We start from the raw sequence: 20,278 nt of genomic DNA on the forward strand, positions 1-20,278 counted from the left end.
CAGGCCTCTTGAATATTTTCATAACATACACTTCTGGTCAAACGTTTAGGGTCAGTTTTTTCATGTTTTTTTAAATTCTTTTCATCAGGACAGCATTTATTAAATGTAAAATAAATAGTTAAATATTTGTAAAAATTTTAAATAATTGCTTTCTTATTGTATATAGTTTCAAATGAAATGATTACTCCAGTCATTATTGCTTTTATTACTGTTACCATTAATAATAGTAACAACAACAATAATAATAATAATAATAATTAATAATAGAAGGATTTCTAAAGGACCGTGCGACTCTGAAGACTGAAGTAATGAAGCTGAAATTCATTCTTAAAATCACTGGAATAATCGATTAAATTAAATCATAAACTACTTTTGAACAGTTATTTTATAGTGCAATCACATTTCACAATTTTACAATTTGTATTGTATTTTCGATGAAATAAATACAGCCTTGGTGAGCAGGAGAAGCTCAGTTTAAAACATTAAAAAAATCCTACTGATGTACTCGTGCTATATATAAGAAAATATAAATATATTTTGATTAAAATCTGAGTGATTTCTGTCCTTTTATTGAAGTTAATTTACCCAAAACACAAAACATGCCTAAAGAGATAAAAAATCTAACACTGTAATATTTTTTTTTATTCTGGATAATTCAGATAGGGCAGTGCATATACATAACATATAAGAAACAATTTACAAGCATAGATAAATTCGTGAAAAACGATACAAATTATATAAACATTTTATTGTTTTTCGAGGAGTATTCAGGTATACTGTAATTGAATAATCACATGTAAAATAATACTGCATAGTCACTTTATAAAGGATTCAATAGAATTTATCGTTATTAATTTGACAAAGTTAAAAACTGTTTAGGCCTGATTGCTTTTATAACCCTCACACAGTCACAGGCCTCAAAAAGTATATGCGAAATTATAAATTATAATCCAGACTCAACATTGCGTATGCTCACGTTGACTATTGCGAATGTTTACATTGTGATATTGATGCTGAAACATTATATTTGTGCAGTCCTAATCCATATGAATGGAATCTTTCAGATTATTTAAAAAATATATTTTTTTTATTTATGAAAAAGAAAGAAGTATTTTCAGTCTGGTGTGACACACTAAGCCCTTTTTTTTTAAAAATAAATTTGTTTTCCATAAGACTACGAGCATCATAGGTCATTTACCTTGAAGAAATATGACCTGGGTTATAATATGACTTTTTTTTTTTTTCAAACAGTATAGATACAAATTACAGGTGAAGTAATGGATCACAAATCTCATGGTTCAGATCACACTACGGTTTTTGAGTAAAGGATTGGACATTTTTCAGATCAGCAAAAAAGGGAGGAGTCAAATGTCTATTGCTTTCCATTTCTACAAAAATATTACTGTAAAAGCTTTTGGTTTTAACAAACAGAACTTAGAACTTCACACATAAAAATTCATGTTTGATTATAGGTGTATCATTTTTGAAAACCTATTCAGTGACATCATTTTGATGGTTGTTTGTCGCCATCCATTGGTTACACAATGTAATTGCTACAACATTCACCAGCGTCAAGTTCCAGTAAACGGCAATTTTAATCTTTACCATAAACATCAGTGTTATAAACTGTTATCCCAGTACTTCTGTGTTATTTAATTGTTTGTAACAAAAAAAGGGTAAAAACTGAATCTCTCTCGATCAAATGCAGATTTAAATGCAGCGCTTAAAGCATTAATAAACATATGCAAATCATTATCATTTATCACCGTTGCATGGGATTGAATTGAGAATTTGAGATCATGATCATTTAATGTTTAGTTGTGCAGCTCTACACTGAATGCATTAGTGCAGGCTAAACAAACAGTGACAGAAAACATCTTTAATTAAGAACCTAAGAAAGCATTTAGGTAGGTCCCATACCACAACTTTTTCCATCATCGTTATATTTTACAGGGAAGCCAAAGTGCTTTCATACACGGGATTTGAATGACACAGGAGGCGATCTCTCTGCAATTGTTATAAATGTTGAATTAACGTACAAGTAAAAAAAAAAAAGTTATTAATCAACGGGTCACATAAGTTCCAAACTGTGGGTTGTGATCCGTACGGATTGTGTATCCCTACAAATTACATCCATATTTATTATGTTTATAAATGTAAAAGAAATGTAACTTAAATTGTTTTTGTGTATATTATTGAAGGTTTCTCTCTATATAACTTATTGGTATTTTATCTTCCAGTATTAAATTAAAATTAAATATAATGATAATATTAAAATTACTCTTTTATTTATTTATTTATTTATTTAATTTTTAATATTTGTACATAGACATGAAAAATATTTTTAGCAGTGCTGGGCAAAAATGAATCGGGAGTAATCACATCCAAAATAAAAGTTTGTTTGGACATAATATATGTGTGTTTGTAAATATACAGATTTTTAAATATATATAAATACACACATGCATGCATATATTTGAGAAAATTATATTTAGATATAAAATATATGTAAATACAAATTATAAATACATTTAAATATCTAAGCAAAAAAAGTATTTTATAGTTTTGATTTTATGTATTTGTTTGTATTACATATACCTAATATACATACATACTGTATAATATATACCTAATAAACATACATAAACATACACATATCTTGCATCAGAAAAAAACATTTATGTGATTAATCTTTGCCCAGCTCTAATTTTTAGACATAATTTATAAATTGTCTACTTTAAGCAAATTTAACCAGAAGCCATGAGACTAATAGTATTGAATTTAACATAAAATGAAACGCACATTTGATTGAAGCTTCATGTTGTCTCCTTGTATCTTCAGGTCATCTTGGCCTTCTGCTGGGTTTATATTCGGAAGTATCAGAGTCGACAGGAGAGCGAGGTTATCTCCACTATCACGGCGATATGTGCTCTGGCTATTGCACTCATCACATCAGCTCTTCTTCCGGTGGATATCTTCCTAGTGTCCTTCATGAAGCACCCCAATGGCACTTACAAGGTAACCATGTTCTTTTTAAAAAAGGTTGCTCCATCATAATCTGTGATTGGTTCAGCGTTTTAACTCTTCCAGGTGTGACAGGTAAAATGGTTTTGCATCGTTTAAAGCAAAAATTAAATACAAAATACTTTCCTTATAAATGTCTTGGGTCCTATAGTGTGCATGATTAATTCAGTGCATGTTATAAGGATATAGAATGTTTCTTTGCTTATTAATTGGCTTATTTTTTTTCTCCTGTTGTAAACAACACAGTGTGGTCAGACTAGAATACTACTACTATTACTGAGCAATTTCCAGCGTTATGGATGTGACATTTGCAGTAAAAACTTAAAATATAAAGTGTTCTAAACTTATATCGAAACATCTGCTAATAGTTTCCAAAACAACTAAACACAGAGTTATGGGAGCAGAAAAATGTCATTCTGTAAACATTTTTTTTTTTTTTTAAATGGGGAAAATAAACATGCATTATGGATATGACCAAAATGGTATGCAAGTGTACAGTATGCAACTTACTTTGTGGAAATTCTGTTAATTAAACTGCAAAACCCAAAGTAAAAACTGCTAATCAAGAGGATAAGAGTTGCCTCAAAAATGATTGATTTTATTTTATTTGACATTTTTGCATTTATGAGGAAAAAGCTTCATTTTGGATGTGACATCTCTTCTTTATGGTTATGACAGATGTGAAAATGGCACTTGTGTGACTTTGGTAAATCAAATATAATTGTTTGAAAACATTGATAGAGACATTTAGAGTATTTTTAAGGTACTGTAAAAAAACAAGTGTACACTCTCAGAAAAAATGTTGTACCAAAGAAGGTACAAACCCTTGTCACTGGGACAGCACATTTTCATGGTACAGAATTGTACCTTAAGACAAAGAACCAAATTTGTGCCATTGCAGTTTGTACCTTTAAGGACATGATTTGTACCATGGGAAAGCAAAATGTACCATTGGTTTTTAAAACCTGCAGATACAATTTTGTACCTTCATCAAAGGTACAAATCTGATCTATGAAGGTACCACCACAGTGACAAGACACTTTTTACCTTAACAGTCTAAATTGTGTTCCTTTCAAGAACTATTTAAAGGCATTTTGCTACTCTATATCTATAACGCGTCAATTTATTTTCAGTAAATATAAAACATCAAATACATTTTTAACAATGTTTTAAAAAAGTGTCTTTTTGTGTAAATGCACCTTTTCCATTTACAATAAAGAATAAAAAAATACTTTAACATAAATCAAATGATCTATTTTACTAAACATTTCACAACACTTTTTACAAAAATGTTACAGAAATACGTACAACATAAAACATTTTTTTCTCCAATTTTCACACGAAACCTTGGTAATCACTTAAAAGTTCATTTAATTTACTTAATTTTAAAATAGAAATAGAATCAGGCAAAAGTATTGTAACAATATATGCACAAAGCTTGAAAGCTTTACAATACTAAAATGTCTGCATGAACACTTTGCATATGCAGGACTTTTGCCAGCTCATGTGCGTGGAAAAAAGCAAGCGCCAAAAGGTGCGAATATCAATAATGAAAATGTATTTATCAGAAAATGCTTACCAAATGTTTATTAAAAATGCCTTAAATGTTTAGTTTACAATACCTAAAGTTTAGTTTTACCAGTTGTTTTGTGTTATAGAACTTAATAATTATTGTTTATGAGTTTCTTTAAACATATGCTTTATTCATGATGATTCATGTTTAATATGGAAATTATTTATAAAATCACTTTGCCTTTCCAGTCATATTTATTTTCATAGATATTGTAATAAATGAGTTGTCCAACACTTATGTACCTTTTTTATGAGAACAATTGTGTACCTTCATTTCAATTGTACCATAAAAGGTACATAAGAGATTTTTTCTGTACCATATAAGGTACAGCTTTTACAAAGGTACAAAATTGTTCCTTAAGGAACATTATACCGTGTACCTTTTTTTTTCTGAGAGTGTACACAAAAACTTGTTTCGCTATTTTGGTGAGTAACTTTATTATTTTCATGGCAAGGTTGACATTTGCATGGAATTGCTCTACTATTCCTATTAATAATAAAAAATAAAAATAACATAATAAATACTTAAAAATAATAATAAAATACCCTGAAAATAATACAAATAATAAATACATCTTCATCTATGAAACTTTATAAATATATATCAATAAATGAATAAATAAAATGAATACAAGACCTTGAAGCGTGTATTAGCTATTTTTTTTACATGAGATATTAAGTCATTTTGAAGATTAATAATGTATATAAAAATATTTTTTAGAAAGAGAACAAAACTTCACCAAGGTTGTCATTTTGGACTTTTTGTTAAAATATTTTTAACCTTTCTCACACACTAGAGCTTAGTTTTGATGATTAGTAATTATGCATTTCTATTGATAAACTGTTGCGGAATGAAACAGTGATCTTTTTTGAAAGTGAACATCCATTCAAGTAAATTTAATTTAATTACTTTGTTTCCCAAATAAAATGTATGTAGTTTTTTTGTTATAACTAAATGTCTTTTATAAGTATATATCTTTTAAATAACTAATTTAATAACTAATTAAATTCCAATCATTCCAAATACCATTTCTGAACAATATTAAAACAAAAGACTTTTAGTACATCTTGAGGTCCAAATGCATGAATGTGAAAATTTTTAATTGCATTAAAATTGAGAGTTAAGAAAGTAAACCATGCCAATTTTGACTCCCTGCTGGCTCTTTCATTTTCTCATTTCTTGTTCATTCAAGCATAGATATCTTTACTGTTAATTTACTCTCGCATCTTGAGAATATATTTAGCCTTTTACTGCACTCTTTCCTAAAGCATCCCATGATACATTCAAATGCAATACAAGAGAAGACAGAGAGATCAATACTTCAGGTTTGACTTCACTGACTGAATTGAGCACATCTTTCTTTTACACTGAGAATCCAGTGGACTAACGAGACAGCAGTTTCTATGGCAACTGAATGGCATAATTAATGAAATCATGGTCTCACCATTCTTCCTCACGGATAATGAATAATTAAGCATAGAATTACCTCCTCTGACATGAGATTTTTAATGAGCGCTTCACTTAGAACTTCCGCGAAACTTAGTTCCTCTTTTGCATACAATGAAAGCATATTATAACCCAAACCTGCCAAGTTCTAAAATTCAATAAATAAATAAATAAATAAATAAACAAACTACCATAAAAGTCAAACACACAACTTTTGAAAATCTTTTGAAGCCATGCCACAGCTTTTGATTACAACTGGAAAAAAGTCAAACTATTATTCACTAAAGAAAAGTACACGTTTCTGTAGCTCTCAAATCTGTTTTGGGTTTCTACATGTACTATATATATATATATATATATATATATATAAACACAGTTGAAATCAGAATTATTAACCCCCCATGAATTTTTTTTTTTCTTTTTTAAATATTTCCCAAATTATGTTTAACAGAGCAAGGAAATTTTCATAGTATGTCTGATTATATATTTTTTTTCTGCAGAAAGTCTCATTTGTTTTATTTCGGCTAGAATAAAAGCAATTTTTTATGAACCATTTTAAGGTCAAAACTATTAGCCCCTTTAAGCTTTTTTTGAAAGTCTACAGAACAAACCATCATTATACAGTTACTTGCCTAATTACCCTAACCTGCCTAGTTAACCTAATTAACCTAGTTAAGCATTTAAATGTCACTTTAAGCTGTATAGAAGTGTCTTGAAAAATATCTAGTCAAATATTGTTTACTGTCATCATGATAAAGATAAAATAAATCAGTTATTAGAATTGAGTTATTAAAAATATTATGCCTAGAAATGTGTTGAAAAAATCTTCTCTCCGTTAAACAGAAATTGGCGAAAAAAACAGGGGGGGTAATAATTCTGACTTCAACTGTATAAGTGCAACATATTAGAAACAGTAGCAAGCTGAAAATATGCATTGATTGGTTGTTTTAAAACACTATAGGTTCATAAGACTTAGCTTACAATTCGTATACATGTCTTTTTTCGAGAGAAACACCTCTGCGTAGCTTTTCTTTTGGCTGAAACAGGCTGATATCCATATCATGATATGAAGGTCAAAAAACACTTTAAATTTCTTTTAATCAGCATTTATTTTTACCTAATTATCCCAGTGACTCCCATGTGACTCGTTCAGCAATTCATTTGTTCCCAAACCCTTCCTTAGCGTGATGCTGATTGGTCAGAAATGCCCACTCAGGCTTATCAACAATTTTGAAGTAGTTAGAGTGCAAAGTGCATGTGTGAGCCCAATGCAGGAGTGCATTAAATCAATGCAGTTTAACACCAGCATATTGCTCTTTCTTAACCACGATACACATTCAGTATTAATCCACACAGTGGCAAAAGCTGAACTATTTTGAAACTCTACCACCGCACATGTGTAAGAGTAGCTGACAGTGGCCATAACAACGACAAATGGCGAAGGATCGTGAGGTTACAAACACGTTTAAATCTGTAAAGAAAGCGGCACGCATCGCGTTTTCAACGTGGCTTTACATGCGATTTGAGAAAATAAAGAGTTAACCAGATACACTACAAGCTGCATGGAGCAGTTACAAGTATCAAAACACAATTAAATACACATTTTGCAAGCATTTTAATCACACTAACTTATACTTGTGAAATGGAGGAAGAAACCGATCCATTAACAGTGTACTAGTAAAGTTTCTGTCAAGCTCTGACAAAGTCCCATACATCAGTAGTCTTTTCTGATCCTTCCTTTACCAAATGGCCGACGAATCCCCCATTGTAAAGCATGTAGATTGCTGAAACCACCATCAGATAAATGACAGGAACACAGCATAAGGCTGGGGCCATAATGCTGAGGTATTTTTGCAAAAATAAACTTCAACCACTGACTCTTCACAGCCTCATCTTTGGGTAGGGAAAATAACACAAACTTTTCCTCACACTTCAAGTGAAGGGAGATGACAGAATTTTCAGTTCTCTCTCTCTCTCTCTCTCTCTCTCTCTCTCTCTCTCTCTCTCTCTCTCTCTCTTTCTCTCTCAATTTTCAGACTCTTAGACATATCAAATCTGTATTCAATGATTTTTAAGGCCCTTTATAAAGAAAACTTGATTCATGATTCAACCGGGATCTGCTACAGTGTTTGTCTTTTTCTTTCTACAGTGTTTGTGGGCGGGCCCGGGGGTTTTAATTTTCCCGGGTCTGCGCGCACAACAAATGGGCGGGACTTCAGTTCCGTATCAATGTCACGCAGACACGGCTAAAGATTCGTTACCCTGACGATTCATTTAAACCACTCTGAGTCGACTCTTTTATAGATGAATCAATAGTTTTAAACATGGCGCAATTTCAGATTTAAGCCTTAGCTGGATATTTTTCACTTAGAGCTGTGTTACACACTGCATGGAAAGTCATTTTCAAAAACCCATAATAGGGGCTCTTTCAATAAAGTTGTCTTTATAAAGGCCCTTAAAAATCATTGAATACAGATTTGATAGGTCTAAGAGTCTGAAAATTGAGAGAGAAAACTGCAAATTTTGTCATCTCCCTTCACTTGTAACAAGCTTCTTTGATTTTTGAACACAATGTTGGAAACCTGTAACCATTGAGTTCCATAGTGTTTGCTTTTTCCTACTACTGAAGTCAATGGTTACAGGTTTCTAACATACTTCAAAATAACTTCTTTTGCGCTCCACAGAACAATGAATCTTATAAAGGTTTGGAACCATTTGAGGCTTTGTAAATTAAATATTTAAATATATACTTTAAATACTTTAGTCCCGTGCAAAAAAGTTTCAACTATTCATTGAACATTTATTATTTACAGATCAAAGAACATTTCACTTAGCTCACACCAGAGTGACGAAAACATGATGGTTTTGAATATAATGGAATTTCTATGTTCAAAAACCTCACTAATAGAGCACGAGTGCCAGCTGCTAGTCGATTTGTGAGGTAGAAATTAAAATATGTGCAAAATATACCATGCCTGACATAAAAAACTATCCTGATTACAATAAAAAATAAATACATAATAATATATTTAATTATATATATATTTTTACTAAATATTTAGTAACATTTTTTTATTTTTAGCAAACATTTTTTGATAGAAAAAAAAAAATTGGTAGGACAAGTAAAAATATTTGACTACTGGCCTGACTGAACAGCGTTGAGCCCTGATGTAAAAAAAATAAATATATATATAATTAAAAAATGTATAATTACAAATAATAAAAAAAACTGCTAAACTAACTTGGATGTATCATGGCATCTATATATTGCTACTCTGTAGGTGTTTTATAATTGGATAAAAGAGTAAGCATGTATTTTATATGTAAAATTGCTGTTTTTTATTGCAGGTTTGGTGGTATTAGATTTCATACAAGTTGGTATAAAAAGATATTAAAGTCTAACATTGAACTTGTTAAACTCTGTAGACACCCAGGGACAGTTGATTTGAGTGGAGCTTAATTCTGTTTCCATTGTTTAATAGTAAAACATATTTTGTCTGTCAACAGTGAGCTGATTGTCCCTCTAAATGGTTGATGTAAAAGTAAATACGTCAGAAATATCCCATATTAAACGTGAACAGTATTGTCACCCCACATGTGTGTAAAAATGCTACTTGAATGAGTGTTGTCCAGATTTAATTGAGATGTACAGACTGGGCTGACCCGGTTTTCATTTGAGATAATGATCAGCCCTAGGATTGTTAAAAAAGGGCTTGTAGAGGTCAAGACCAGATATGACTTTATCGGAATTAGACAAGATTCATTACTGGTTTCATTTCGTTAATTGGAAGTTGAGGGGTTTCAAGTGCTCTCAAGTAGACAGACTTGCTTGATCATATCTGAGATCATCTGTCAAGGCGGAGGAGGTTAACCTAAAGAGATTCTCAACCACTTTATTGGGTTAATTAAATCCCTGATCTTTCTGTAACACACTTTCTTGAAAACTCATAGATTCTTCCAAATTCAGAGATGACCTTGATCCATATTGCATTGTAATATAGCAAATAGACCAGCGCTGTACACTGTAAAAAAAACACTTGATATCTTACATATTTTTGTGCATCAAATCAACTTTTCTAGTCATTCTACTAGTCGACTAAAATATTAAGTTAAACGTCGTATTGACTTTGTTCTTTCAGGTAGGAGCAGATGTAGCTATTGGAGCCTTATTGGCTCAAGACTTAATTTTATGCTGTAAAAAAAACTAATTGTTACGCGGGTTGATGTTGCAAACTTATATTATTATGTACAGTCATAAACAATCTTGTTTTTAGAGCTAATTGTTTGACCCTTTATTGCCGTTTGTTATTCCTATTCATGTCTCCCATATGCATCTGTATCAGAAGTCCTAAAACAGGACAACTTTAGGGACAACTTGATTTTTTTATGTTCAATCAACCTAAAAATTCAAAAACTATTAAGTTAACTTAATCAATTTACATTGAGACAAGATTAAGAGATTGTGTGCAACCCCGCATTTTGTTACAGTGTTGCATGATTACCGCAATAACGTAAACATTTTTTGAAACCATAGCCTGTAAAAGATATGGATGTAGTATCCGTGATGTCACCCATAGGTTTCTGAAGAGCGCTAACGAAGCTAAGCATTGTTCTTATGATGTTTTTCTACAGGAGGAAAACGCAAAAAAACTCCCAAATACTTCAAATATAGTCTGTGTTAGTAAATGCAAGGATATTTATGAAATCCAGGCATAAAACTATATGACAACATTTCAGATGACTGTTTTATAGCCTACAGCTAATCAATCTGTCAGATTCTGGAGAGCATTACAGGTCTAATGAAAATTAAAACTCGAATTCAAACTTTTCTGGAAATGCCAAAGCAAACTCGAAACAAACACATGTATACACAGTATATCTATCCATGTGTAAATTGTAGGTCTTTACCAGCTGGAGCAAACTTTTCCAAAAAGTTTCCATTGGAAAACTTTAGCATCCCCCTCAAAAAGTTGAAACAAACTTCGTTTTAGCCTGTCCACATTAGTTCATTCTGGGATAACAGTGATTCCCAGCAGTGCATGTCAAGTTGTGAAAATCACATTTGCCGTTGTTACAGAGCACAGAATAATATGTATTCCAACTGTTCTAGTGAGATTACGACAGATTGTGATGAAATACGCTCATCCAAATGGGTGGGAAAATGTCGTTTGATAATCGTCCTGAAGTGTGCTGTGATTCCCGTTGCATAATAAATCAGGCAGACAGGTGCTTTTTGTTGTAGGAGGTTGAGATGGAAGGAGCCATCAAGTCTTGGATAAACACGCAAGATTATGGCAGCGATCTCCTTGGCTCCGGCCTTCCGGTAATCCGTTTTTCTGATGTGACGATCAAATGTATCTCTTCCTCCAGTCGAGTAAGCTGGCTTAATGGGCAGAAGAACCTTCCTGACTAAACATCTTCTTAATGCAGCCTGTGCACGTAGGACTCTGTAGGTTTATTTCTGTTTCTCTCCGCTAAAGAGATTACAGCGGTGATTGACAGGCCTGGGTTTGGCTAATGAGGATGCACTCTCCAACGCTGAACTTGTAGGGCTTGCTAGAGTTTGCTAGATAAATTGATGTTAAATCAGACTTGTTTTATTCTGCAGATCTTTGGTATTCTGTGGGTGTTTTTTTAGAAACCCACAAAGCTGATCTGCTTAAACCAGGAGGCAGATTTGTGACACCTACTGAGGCCTCAGGAAGCATTTGGACATTTAAAAGATCTCTGTTTTGTTTACTGTGTAGTCTTATTTTCAAGTGAAAGGCAGTTTTTAAATAGGCAGTGTGGTTTTTTTTACATAGTCAAAGCCATGACTGCATTTAAAACAGTGGCATTTATTTATAAGAAAAACACCCACTTTTCAATCTTTTTTTTTATACATTCATGTAATTTATAAAGGGTTTTTGTTAAATTCATGTAATCAAGCTACAAACTGTATATACTATACTATACTATACTATACTATACTATACTATACTATACTATACTATACTATACCATACTCTCATTTTAATTAATATTTTCTGTAGGATGTTTTACAATATTATATGTGTGCATTGCATTTGTGCATTAGTAAAATCTGAAGCTAATTTAACAAAATAACTTGCGATAACAGTCCAAAAATTAGTAGTTTAAATTTATCTGTAAAATTTTAAATAACATTTTTTGAAAAGCAAAAATCAAGAGAAACAAAATATCTATACAATTTTTTTTTTTTTTTTGCAATATCTCTCATGAATTGAAATGTATTAGCTTCCTATTTCTAAAGATGTTTGGTGGCTAAAATATTATTTGAATAAATATATCTGTTTAATAAATATGTTTTATTCAAATGTACTAAAATATATATCCTATATTCACTGAGAAATGGTTAAAAATATTCATTTTCAAAAGGAGTGTACTCACTTATGCTGAGCACTGTACTGTATATACTAATCTCATCTAACAGAATTTAACAAAAAACCTAAGATCACTTACCAAAAATTAATACACACAAATTAATATGTTGGGGTAAAATATAAAATAAAATTTTAATAACCGGCAAAAATTGAGAGAAACATAAAAAATATAGCAGTTTGTGCTGACTAATCTAATGTATATGCACAAATATAATATTGTAAAGCATCCTATAGAAAATATTACATATGCTCATATATACTGAGCACTATAAATATACCCCAGGGGTGTAAATTAATGTTTATGCACAAATATAATATTGTAACGCATCCTATAGAAAATATTATATATGCTCGTATATGCTGAGCACTATAAATATACACCAGGGGTGTAAATTAATGTATATGCACAAATATAATATTGTAAAGCATCCTATAGAAAATATTATATATGCTTATATATGCTGAGCACTATAAATATACCCCAGGGGTGTGAATAATTTTGGCCTTGACTGTATATACATACACACACACACTGTTTCTGCCAGCGTGTTCCTCCTTCCTCCTGTGTTTTGGCACCAATGTAACAAGGTTCAAAACTTTCTGTTCAAAGGAAGGAGGAGGCGGGAAACCGACAAACGTTCAATACACTTTAATAAAATAAAATAAACTAAACAAGTGGCAGCAGCCCCTCAAGAATAACTACCACTAAAACCGAAAGCAAAACCAAACATAAAGTGTCCAGGCCTGTGAGGTGTGAGGGGGTATGTAGCGAGTGGGGCGGGGCCGAGAGTGAAACAAGGCTGTTGGTGCCAAACATAAAAAGAGAAGAGACAACAGTGGAATACGAGATGACCAGGCCTTGAGTCTTTTGTGTTTTGTTTTTATGTTTGGTTTTGCTTTCAGTTTTGGCAGTAGTTGTTTGTGTTTATTTTGTCTGTGTCCGTTGTTTATTTTATTTTATTCTATTTATCAAAGTGTTTTAAACGTTCGCCAGTTTCTCTTTTGCTTCTCTTGAACAGTGAGTTTTAAACCTTGGTGCATTCCTGATTCAAAACAGGAAATTGGATAAGAGCTGCATGGTTCGGGTGTGGTGATGGGGATGTCCTGAACTACATGTTAGTGGGCGTAGATATACAATTCAGGTGACAAAAACATAAAATGTCCAGGTCTGGTCATCTCTCCTCCTTTCCAGAGCTCCTCTGTGAGAGTTGAGATCGTTGTGTGCACAGGAGACCATCATTAACACTCGTGCCACCGGCCTCGTTCCACTCTCACAGTTCTTGGCCTAGCCTCACTCACTACACTGAAATTGTCCCAAAAAATGTTCTTATTACTGTCAGCTGTATACATTTCTCTCTGTAAGGGTTATTTTTCTAAAGTGCTTGTCCAATGATGACAAGTAATTTGAAACATCATTGAAATTCATAGGTCAACATATATTTATGAAATCTCTCATAATTTCTTGACCTGTCTTGATACATAACAGCCGACTCCAAGTATGACATATCATTTTGATCCAACAGCAGAATTATGTTTTTTAGTGCTCTTGTAGCGATTATAGATTTGCTCTTTTGGCTTGATGGAATGTTGAGTTATGAATGCAGGATGGAGTTCATAGAAAACGAGGAGTCAGAAAGAGAGAGAGTGAATTACTGCGGCAAAGGCAGACAGCAATTCTCTCTGGCGTTTGGATCTACTCGGAAAACCTGTGAGTCATCAAAGTGTCAGGTCACGTTTTTGATGGAATCTCTGACACATTGGGAATAAAAAAACACTCTGCACTCGGAGAGCCACTTCTTTTGTATCACCACTGTCCCATGGCACCATTTGATGTCCTGTCATAAAAATCGAGCCTTACCTCGTGGTGTATAACAATATATTTGTTGGTCATGTTTTTATCCTTTGAGATTCATGTCTGATGTCATATATCTAGATTCACATATTGTGCTGTTTGTGTGCCTTGTAGTGTTGTCATATATACAGCTATGGAAAATATACAGAAAAAATACAGCTATTGAAAATGAAACAAAAATACAGCTATGGGAAAAAATAAGTGATCACTATTTTTCAGTTTTTCTGGATTTACTGAATGTTATAATGTCTGTTAGGTATTTGTTTAAGTAGTAAAAAATGTTTTATCAATAAATTCATATTTGTTTTATTGATAAATGTTATTCTTCCATTAATAAACATTTCTACAACAAAACTGTTTTCATTTAGAGAATTTTTGGTCAGAATGATAAATATTTTTATTTGTTGTGATTAGTGTTGTGTTTTAAAATGTAATTAATTACTAATCTCATAATTAAAATTGTATTTAATGACTTTTCTAATTGCTTTGTCGGGTCTGTACGGTGGCGCAGTAGCCCGTTCACCTTACAGCAAGAAAGTTGCTGGTTCGAGCCTCGGCTGGGTCAGTTGGTTTTTCTGTGTGCAGTTTGCATGTTCTCCCCGTATTCGAGTGGGTTTTCTCTGGGTGCTCCGGTTTCACTCACAAGTCTAAGGACGTGGTATAGGTGAATTGGGTAGACTAAATTATCCATGGTGTAGAGTGTGAATGAGTGTGTATGGATATTTCCCCTTGATGGGCTGCAGCTGGAAGGGCATCCGCTGCGTAAAACAAATGCTGGATAAGTTGGCGGAAGAACATAGAGAGCGTGCGAGGAGGGGGATCAGTACATTTTTAGGTGGTGCCGGATCCGACTTGTTCTTCCACAAATTACAAATTAAGCCCTGCTTGACTCAATACTAAGCATCCACATAAATCTTAATACATAGACAATAGAAACAAAACTCTTAATTTTTTACATAAAAGAAAAAAAACAATTTTTTTTTATTTTTGTTTAAAAAACACTTCAATTTTGAACTAAATATGTATCAAAAAAGGCTCAGTGGTTGCCTCACAGCAAGAAGGTCACTGGGTACTGGGTTGCAGCTGGAATGGTTTCCGCTGTGTAAAACATATGCTGGATAAATTGGTGGTTCATTCCGCTGTGAGGAACCCTGATGAATAAAGAGACTAAGCCAAAGAAAAATGAATGAATGTATCAAAACACAAAAACATACCAAATTAGTGAAATCATATTTCATACATAACATATACATTTCTCAAAAATATATATGTATGTAATAATTAATTGCTTCTTGAGCATGTTCAATTTTTGGACAAATAAAACCTTCTTTACTAGAAAATGTAGTAATTATACGAAATATCTGAATTGATATACTTATATATTTGTTGTTTTATGCTAATTTTTGGCATTATTGTTTTAAAAAAAAAAATTAAGCACACAAAACTCATAACATTACTAAAAAATGCAAGTAATTTAAATCTAGAAAAACAAATTTGAGTCAGTTGACAGCCTAATAATAATAATAATAATAATAATAATAATAATAATAATACATTGTATTTATAATGCTCTTTTCCAAAACCTAAAGCTCTATATTCTCAATCACACAATACTCTCTGATGTCTTAATGTTGTTTAATGTATGCCACTGAATTTAATATTTTTTTCTCTGACATTATTGTGATTGTTTTTTTTTATTCTAGGAATGGGCAGCAAATAATGAAACCAGGGTGCAGATCGAAGACACAGTTTTGTATGGCTACTACAGTAAGTACAAAGTTGCACTTATCTTAGGGTAGTAAATTCAATTTCCTTACCTTGCATTTTTAGAAAAAAAGCGCTGTTCATATTCCTTCATCATCTGCTGCCCTTATTGTTTGCGTTTCATTGTGGGAGCCGGGCACAGTTCATTCCTCAGCGCGCTGTTAATGTCCATTGACTTGAGTTATAAATTACGGCACACACATGATCTGACATCGGCCTACAAAAGCTGGCAGTTAAGTCGCTGGATGGTTTTATTTGTGTGGAACAGTCTTGGTCAAATTAAGCTAAAGTGAGTGCAGTTTTCAGCTGAATAAATCTCTTGTCTGCGAGGGTAAAAAAATGCATTAGTCAGTGACCTTTTCCGTGAACAAGGTCGGAAGGACTCATGAGTGCGGTTGAACACATCTTTTTTTTCTTTTTTTTTTGGAACTGCATCCTCATTTTATGACTTCATAGTGTTAAATATATCTCGGTGACACGCATACAGACTTTAATTGAGTCCTCCGTTGCTTCCACTTTAAATAATATCTTTTAGGAATGCTGGAAGCGGGGACAAGGTAACATAAAATTGAGTTATGGCACAGTTGCTTGATTATCATTAGAGTTTGCGAACAGATGCTGCGCGGAACAGGCCGTCAGTAGTAGAGCGGCACGACGTCTGTTGAGTGGTGCCAAGTGCGCTAGAGACAAGCTGTCAGCCAATACAAACCAGCCAATCAAAAACCCTCACTTGCATTGTCAGAAAAGCATCCGAAGATTAACGATGACAGTGCAGGTAGATGTGCCGCAATTCCTCTGTCCAGCTGTCGGCCTCTGTTCTCCAAGAACAAAACAAAATACGATTCTGGGCTCAGAATTGATTCAATGAGTCACTAAGATAGAGTTTGAAAAGGAAACTTCTCTTTGGAGGAGAACCGTGGAGTGATTTGTGCAAGATTGTAAGCAGGGAGATTAGCTAAATGTTGTTTTCGTAGATAATATGAAGCATTCACGGTGCATTTACAGGTAAACAAACCTGTAAAATGAGGTCATGGAAACATTGAGAGGGGTTTAAACAAAGGTCGGAGCAAGCTCCAAATGTTCTGTCAGCTCCAACTAGGTGGGACTTGAGCTCCAAGTGGGCTGTGCAAACCTCCTGGAGTTTTCATTTATTTAATGTCTTGTAGATGACACAGGCTGCGTCCGAAATCACCTACTACTCAGTAGGTGCTGCATTTGAATTTGAATTTACTACTCGACCGCTAGAAAAGTATGTTCAATACAATATGAATGTGAGTAGTATGAATGGAACTCCATTCATTTTGTCATGATCACGTGACCTCAGTTGCGTCACTTCACTCCCATTTATAAATTCTCTCGTGGCGCAACATGTGGTAGCATTGTTTGCATCGGATACACACTTCAGAATCTCACCAGAAGTAGTAGGCCTACCTGGTACTTCTCACATACTGTTTTTCGAATACCATGTATTGGGACATACTACTCAGCTTACATACTGGTTTTAGCATGCTATATAGAATAGAAGTGTGTGATTTGAGACACATCCACAGAATCCAACCTATTTTGTTTTATGATTGTCTACCATAGATAAGTACACTAGATATCACATACGGGCCCTGAGCATGCATCAATACTGCCGCCATATTGGTACTGTGCTCCCAGGACAAAAGTCATTCAACCAAACTTAGTCAAGACCAAAGCCAAAGCCGTGTCATCAGCAGTCAAAAACTAAGCTCAGAAATGATTCAAGGCAGAATATTTATTTATTTTCTTGCCACAGATCATATGTGTCTTCTTCGATGTTTGTGTATTCTTTGTTCATAAATCGTGGACATGGTCAGCAACAATACATAGGTAGGCTTTTGAATTTCAAAGATACTAAATAGGTATTAAAGGACTCAAAGAGTGCCATAAAAAAATCACCATCCTGTAACATTAATACAAGGCAAGATGGATCCATTTTTGTGTTGTTTACACAGTATTTTGACCCTACTATCAGAATGTCATAGCAGAAATTGCGACTTACCAGACCTGGAAAGCTTTTATCAAACTTCTGTTGTCTAGTGGTAGTGAGCCTGCGTGAATTGTCTAGTAATTTATCTTTTCTTAGCTGCTGCAGTAGGTTCAAGGTGTTTTGTGGTCAGAGATTGTTTTCTCCATACCTCAGATGCGATGTGTGGTTATTTGAGTTACTGTTGTCTTTCTATTAGCTCAAACCAGTCCAGTCACTCTCCTCTGACCTTAAGCATCAACAAGGGTTTTTTACTTACAAAACTGCCTCTCAATGGATATTTTCTCTTTTTCAGACCATTCCCTGTATAAGCCCTAGAGATGGTTGTGCATGAAAAACCCAGTAGATCAGCAGTTTCTGATTTATCAGATCGGTTGGCACCAGCAACCATGGCACATTCAAAGTCACTTAAATCTCCTTTCTTCGCCGTTCTCATGCTTCAGCATCTTCTTGACCACGCCTGCTTGTCTATATGCATTGAATGCTGCCATGTGATTGGCTGATTAGATTTGATGGTAGTTGTTAAAGTTAAAGCATGTTGTTTCTGTGCTCCTAGTGTTACCAAGTGCATCAGCTGTGGCCCACATGCTTGCAATTGGTCAAACTGGAAAGTGATAGATAGATTTAAGTGGGCTACAGAACATTAACACTTTTTTTTTGAGAAGATAGTACATGAATAGCATACTTTAAGTAAAGGGCAATAAACCGGTCAAAGAGGATTTTTTTGACGTAGTTTTGCAATCTTTGATACAAGACTGTCCTCACTAGTTGATTCAAAGTTCTGCTTTTGAATTTGAAGTGATTTTGGTTGCATTTCTATTTTACTTTCACCAGGGGTGCTGGGAAGCGAGCTAAGTGAGGATGATTTTAAGGGCCTGCGAACTTTGGGGATCTTCTTTATTAGTAATTTAATTATTTCTTTTTTTATTTAACCAGGAAAGTCCCATTGAGATAATATCTCTTCTACCAGGGAGTCCTGGTCAAGACAGACAGCATAGGACAGAGTTACATAAAAATATATATCACAACACATAGACGCACAAAAATAATATAAACCATAATCAATTATAAAACGTGCATTGTTTCAAATTGGCAGACTTTACAATATTTTTAAATATAGTGATAGATGATTTCAGATTTCATATGTAGTATATCTTGAAGCTCATTCCATGCATATGGAGCATACTTGGAGAATGCAGATCGACCTAACTCTGTATGACCAACAAACTAGATATATAGTGTGGCAATTTACCAACTAAAGCTTTAAAAATAACAGTAATAACAGTACACTCAAAAATATGTTTGCTGTTTGTTCAAACTACTCTTAAACAACACAATTCTTGAGTTTTGTTTGCGGGGAAACTTTATTGTTTTACGTTCATGACACTTAAATTTGTCAAAACTAATGTTTCTTAATTCCTTCATGTTGTCCCAACACAAATCAATTGTGTGGAACCCAGAGTTTCTACAGTGTATTAGAAACTTCAAATATTTTTCATAGGGCCTACAATTGCTAGCAGCACCCCTGACTGTAGCATGCACATACTATTACATACTATTACATTTCATAAACTGGGTAACAAGTATGTGCTGTCCCTGACCCTGACATTACCCTATGTTAACCTTACCTTATGTAACCCAGTATTTTCTTATGCAAGCACACTGTAAACAAACTTTAGGTACACATACTGGAAAATAAATAAAGTGCTACTGACATCTCAAATCAGTTGGCTTTTTGCAGAGAGAAGTGCGATTTTACTTTGCTAGCAGTTTTTTTGCTTGGCAGATGATAAAATCTTTTAGACTTGCACTGAAAGAGGAACCTGAGGTGCCAGAATATGTTAAATTGAAGGTTTTATGATTTTGACTTAGACCAGTAAGCATCCACAGAACAACCACTTATTAGCAAACATGTTAGCAAAAAGCTATTTCTTGGCATGGTCTTCTTGCATATTTTATAGAAAAAAAAAATCTAATCTAATTGTTTAAAGTGATTACTTGCCCTCATGCTTTTCCAAACTGGTATGACTTACTTTCTTGTGCAGGATTTTTTTCTTTAGTCCATATAATCAAAAAGAGTAAAGATGTTTTTGATCACACTTTCTTTTCATGCACACAAAAATGTTTGAAGCATTTGGAAATATGGCATTTTTTTATTAAAGAGCCCATATTATAGATGAAATAGGGTCATATTTAGGTTGTAAGGG

The 20,278-nt window shown here is 33.3% G+C and overlaps 1 protein-coding gene across 1 annotated transcript in view; it reads left to right on the forward strand.

The window, feature by feature from the left end:
• lmbrd1 (LMBR1 domain containing 1) overlaps positions 1-20,278 on the forward strand; it is a 221,227-nt gene that overhangs the window by 1,606 nt on the left and 199,343 nt on the right. Inside the window, exons 2-3 of the mRNA XM_056471443.1 lie at positions 2,842-3,018; positions 16,000-16,063. Of these exons, the coding sequence (XP_056327418.1) occupies positions 2,842-3,018; positions 16,000-16,063 (241 nt within the window). The remainder of the gene's footprint in view (positions 1-2,841; positions 3,019-15,999; positions 16,064-20,278) is intronic.

Source organism: Danio aesculapii, chromosome 13 (genome assembly GCF_903798145.1).
Source record: "Danio aesculapii chromosome 13, fDanAes4.1, whole genome shotgun sequence".
Taxonomy (NCBI): Eukaryota; Metazoa; Chordata; class Actinopteri; order Cypriniformes; family Danionidae; genus Danio; species Danio aesculapii.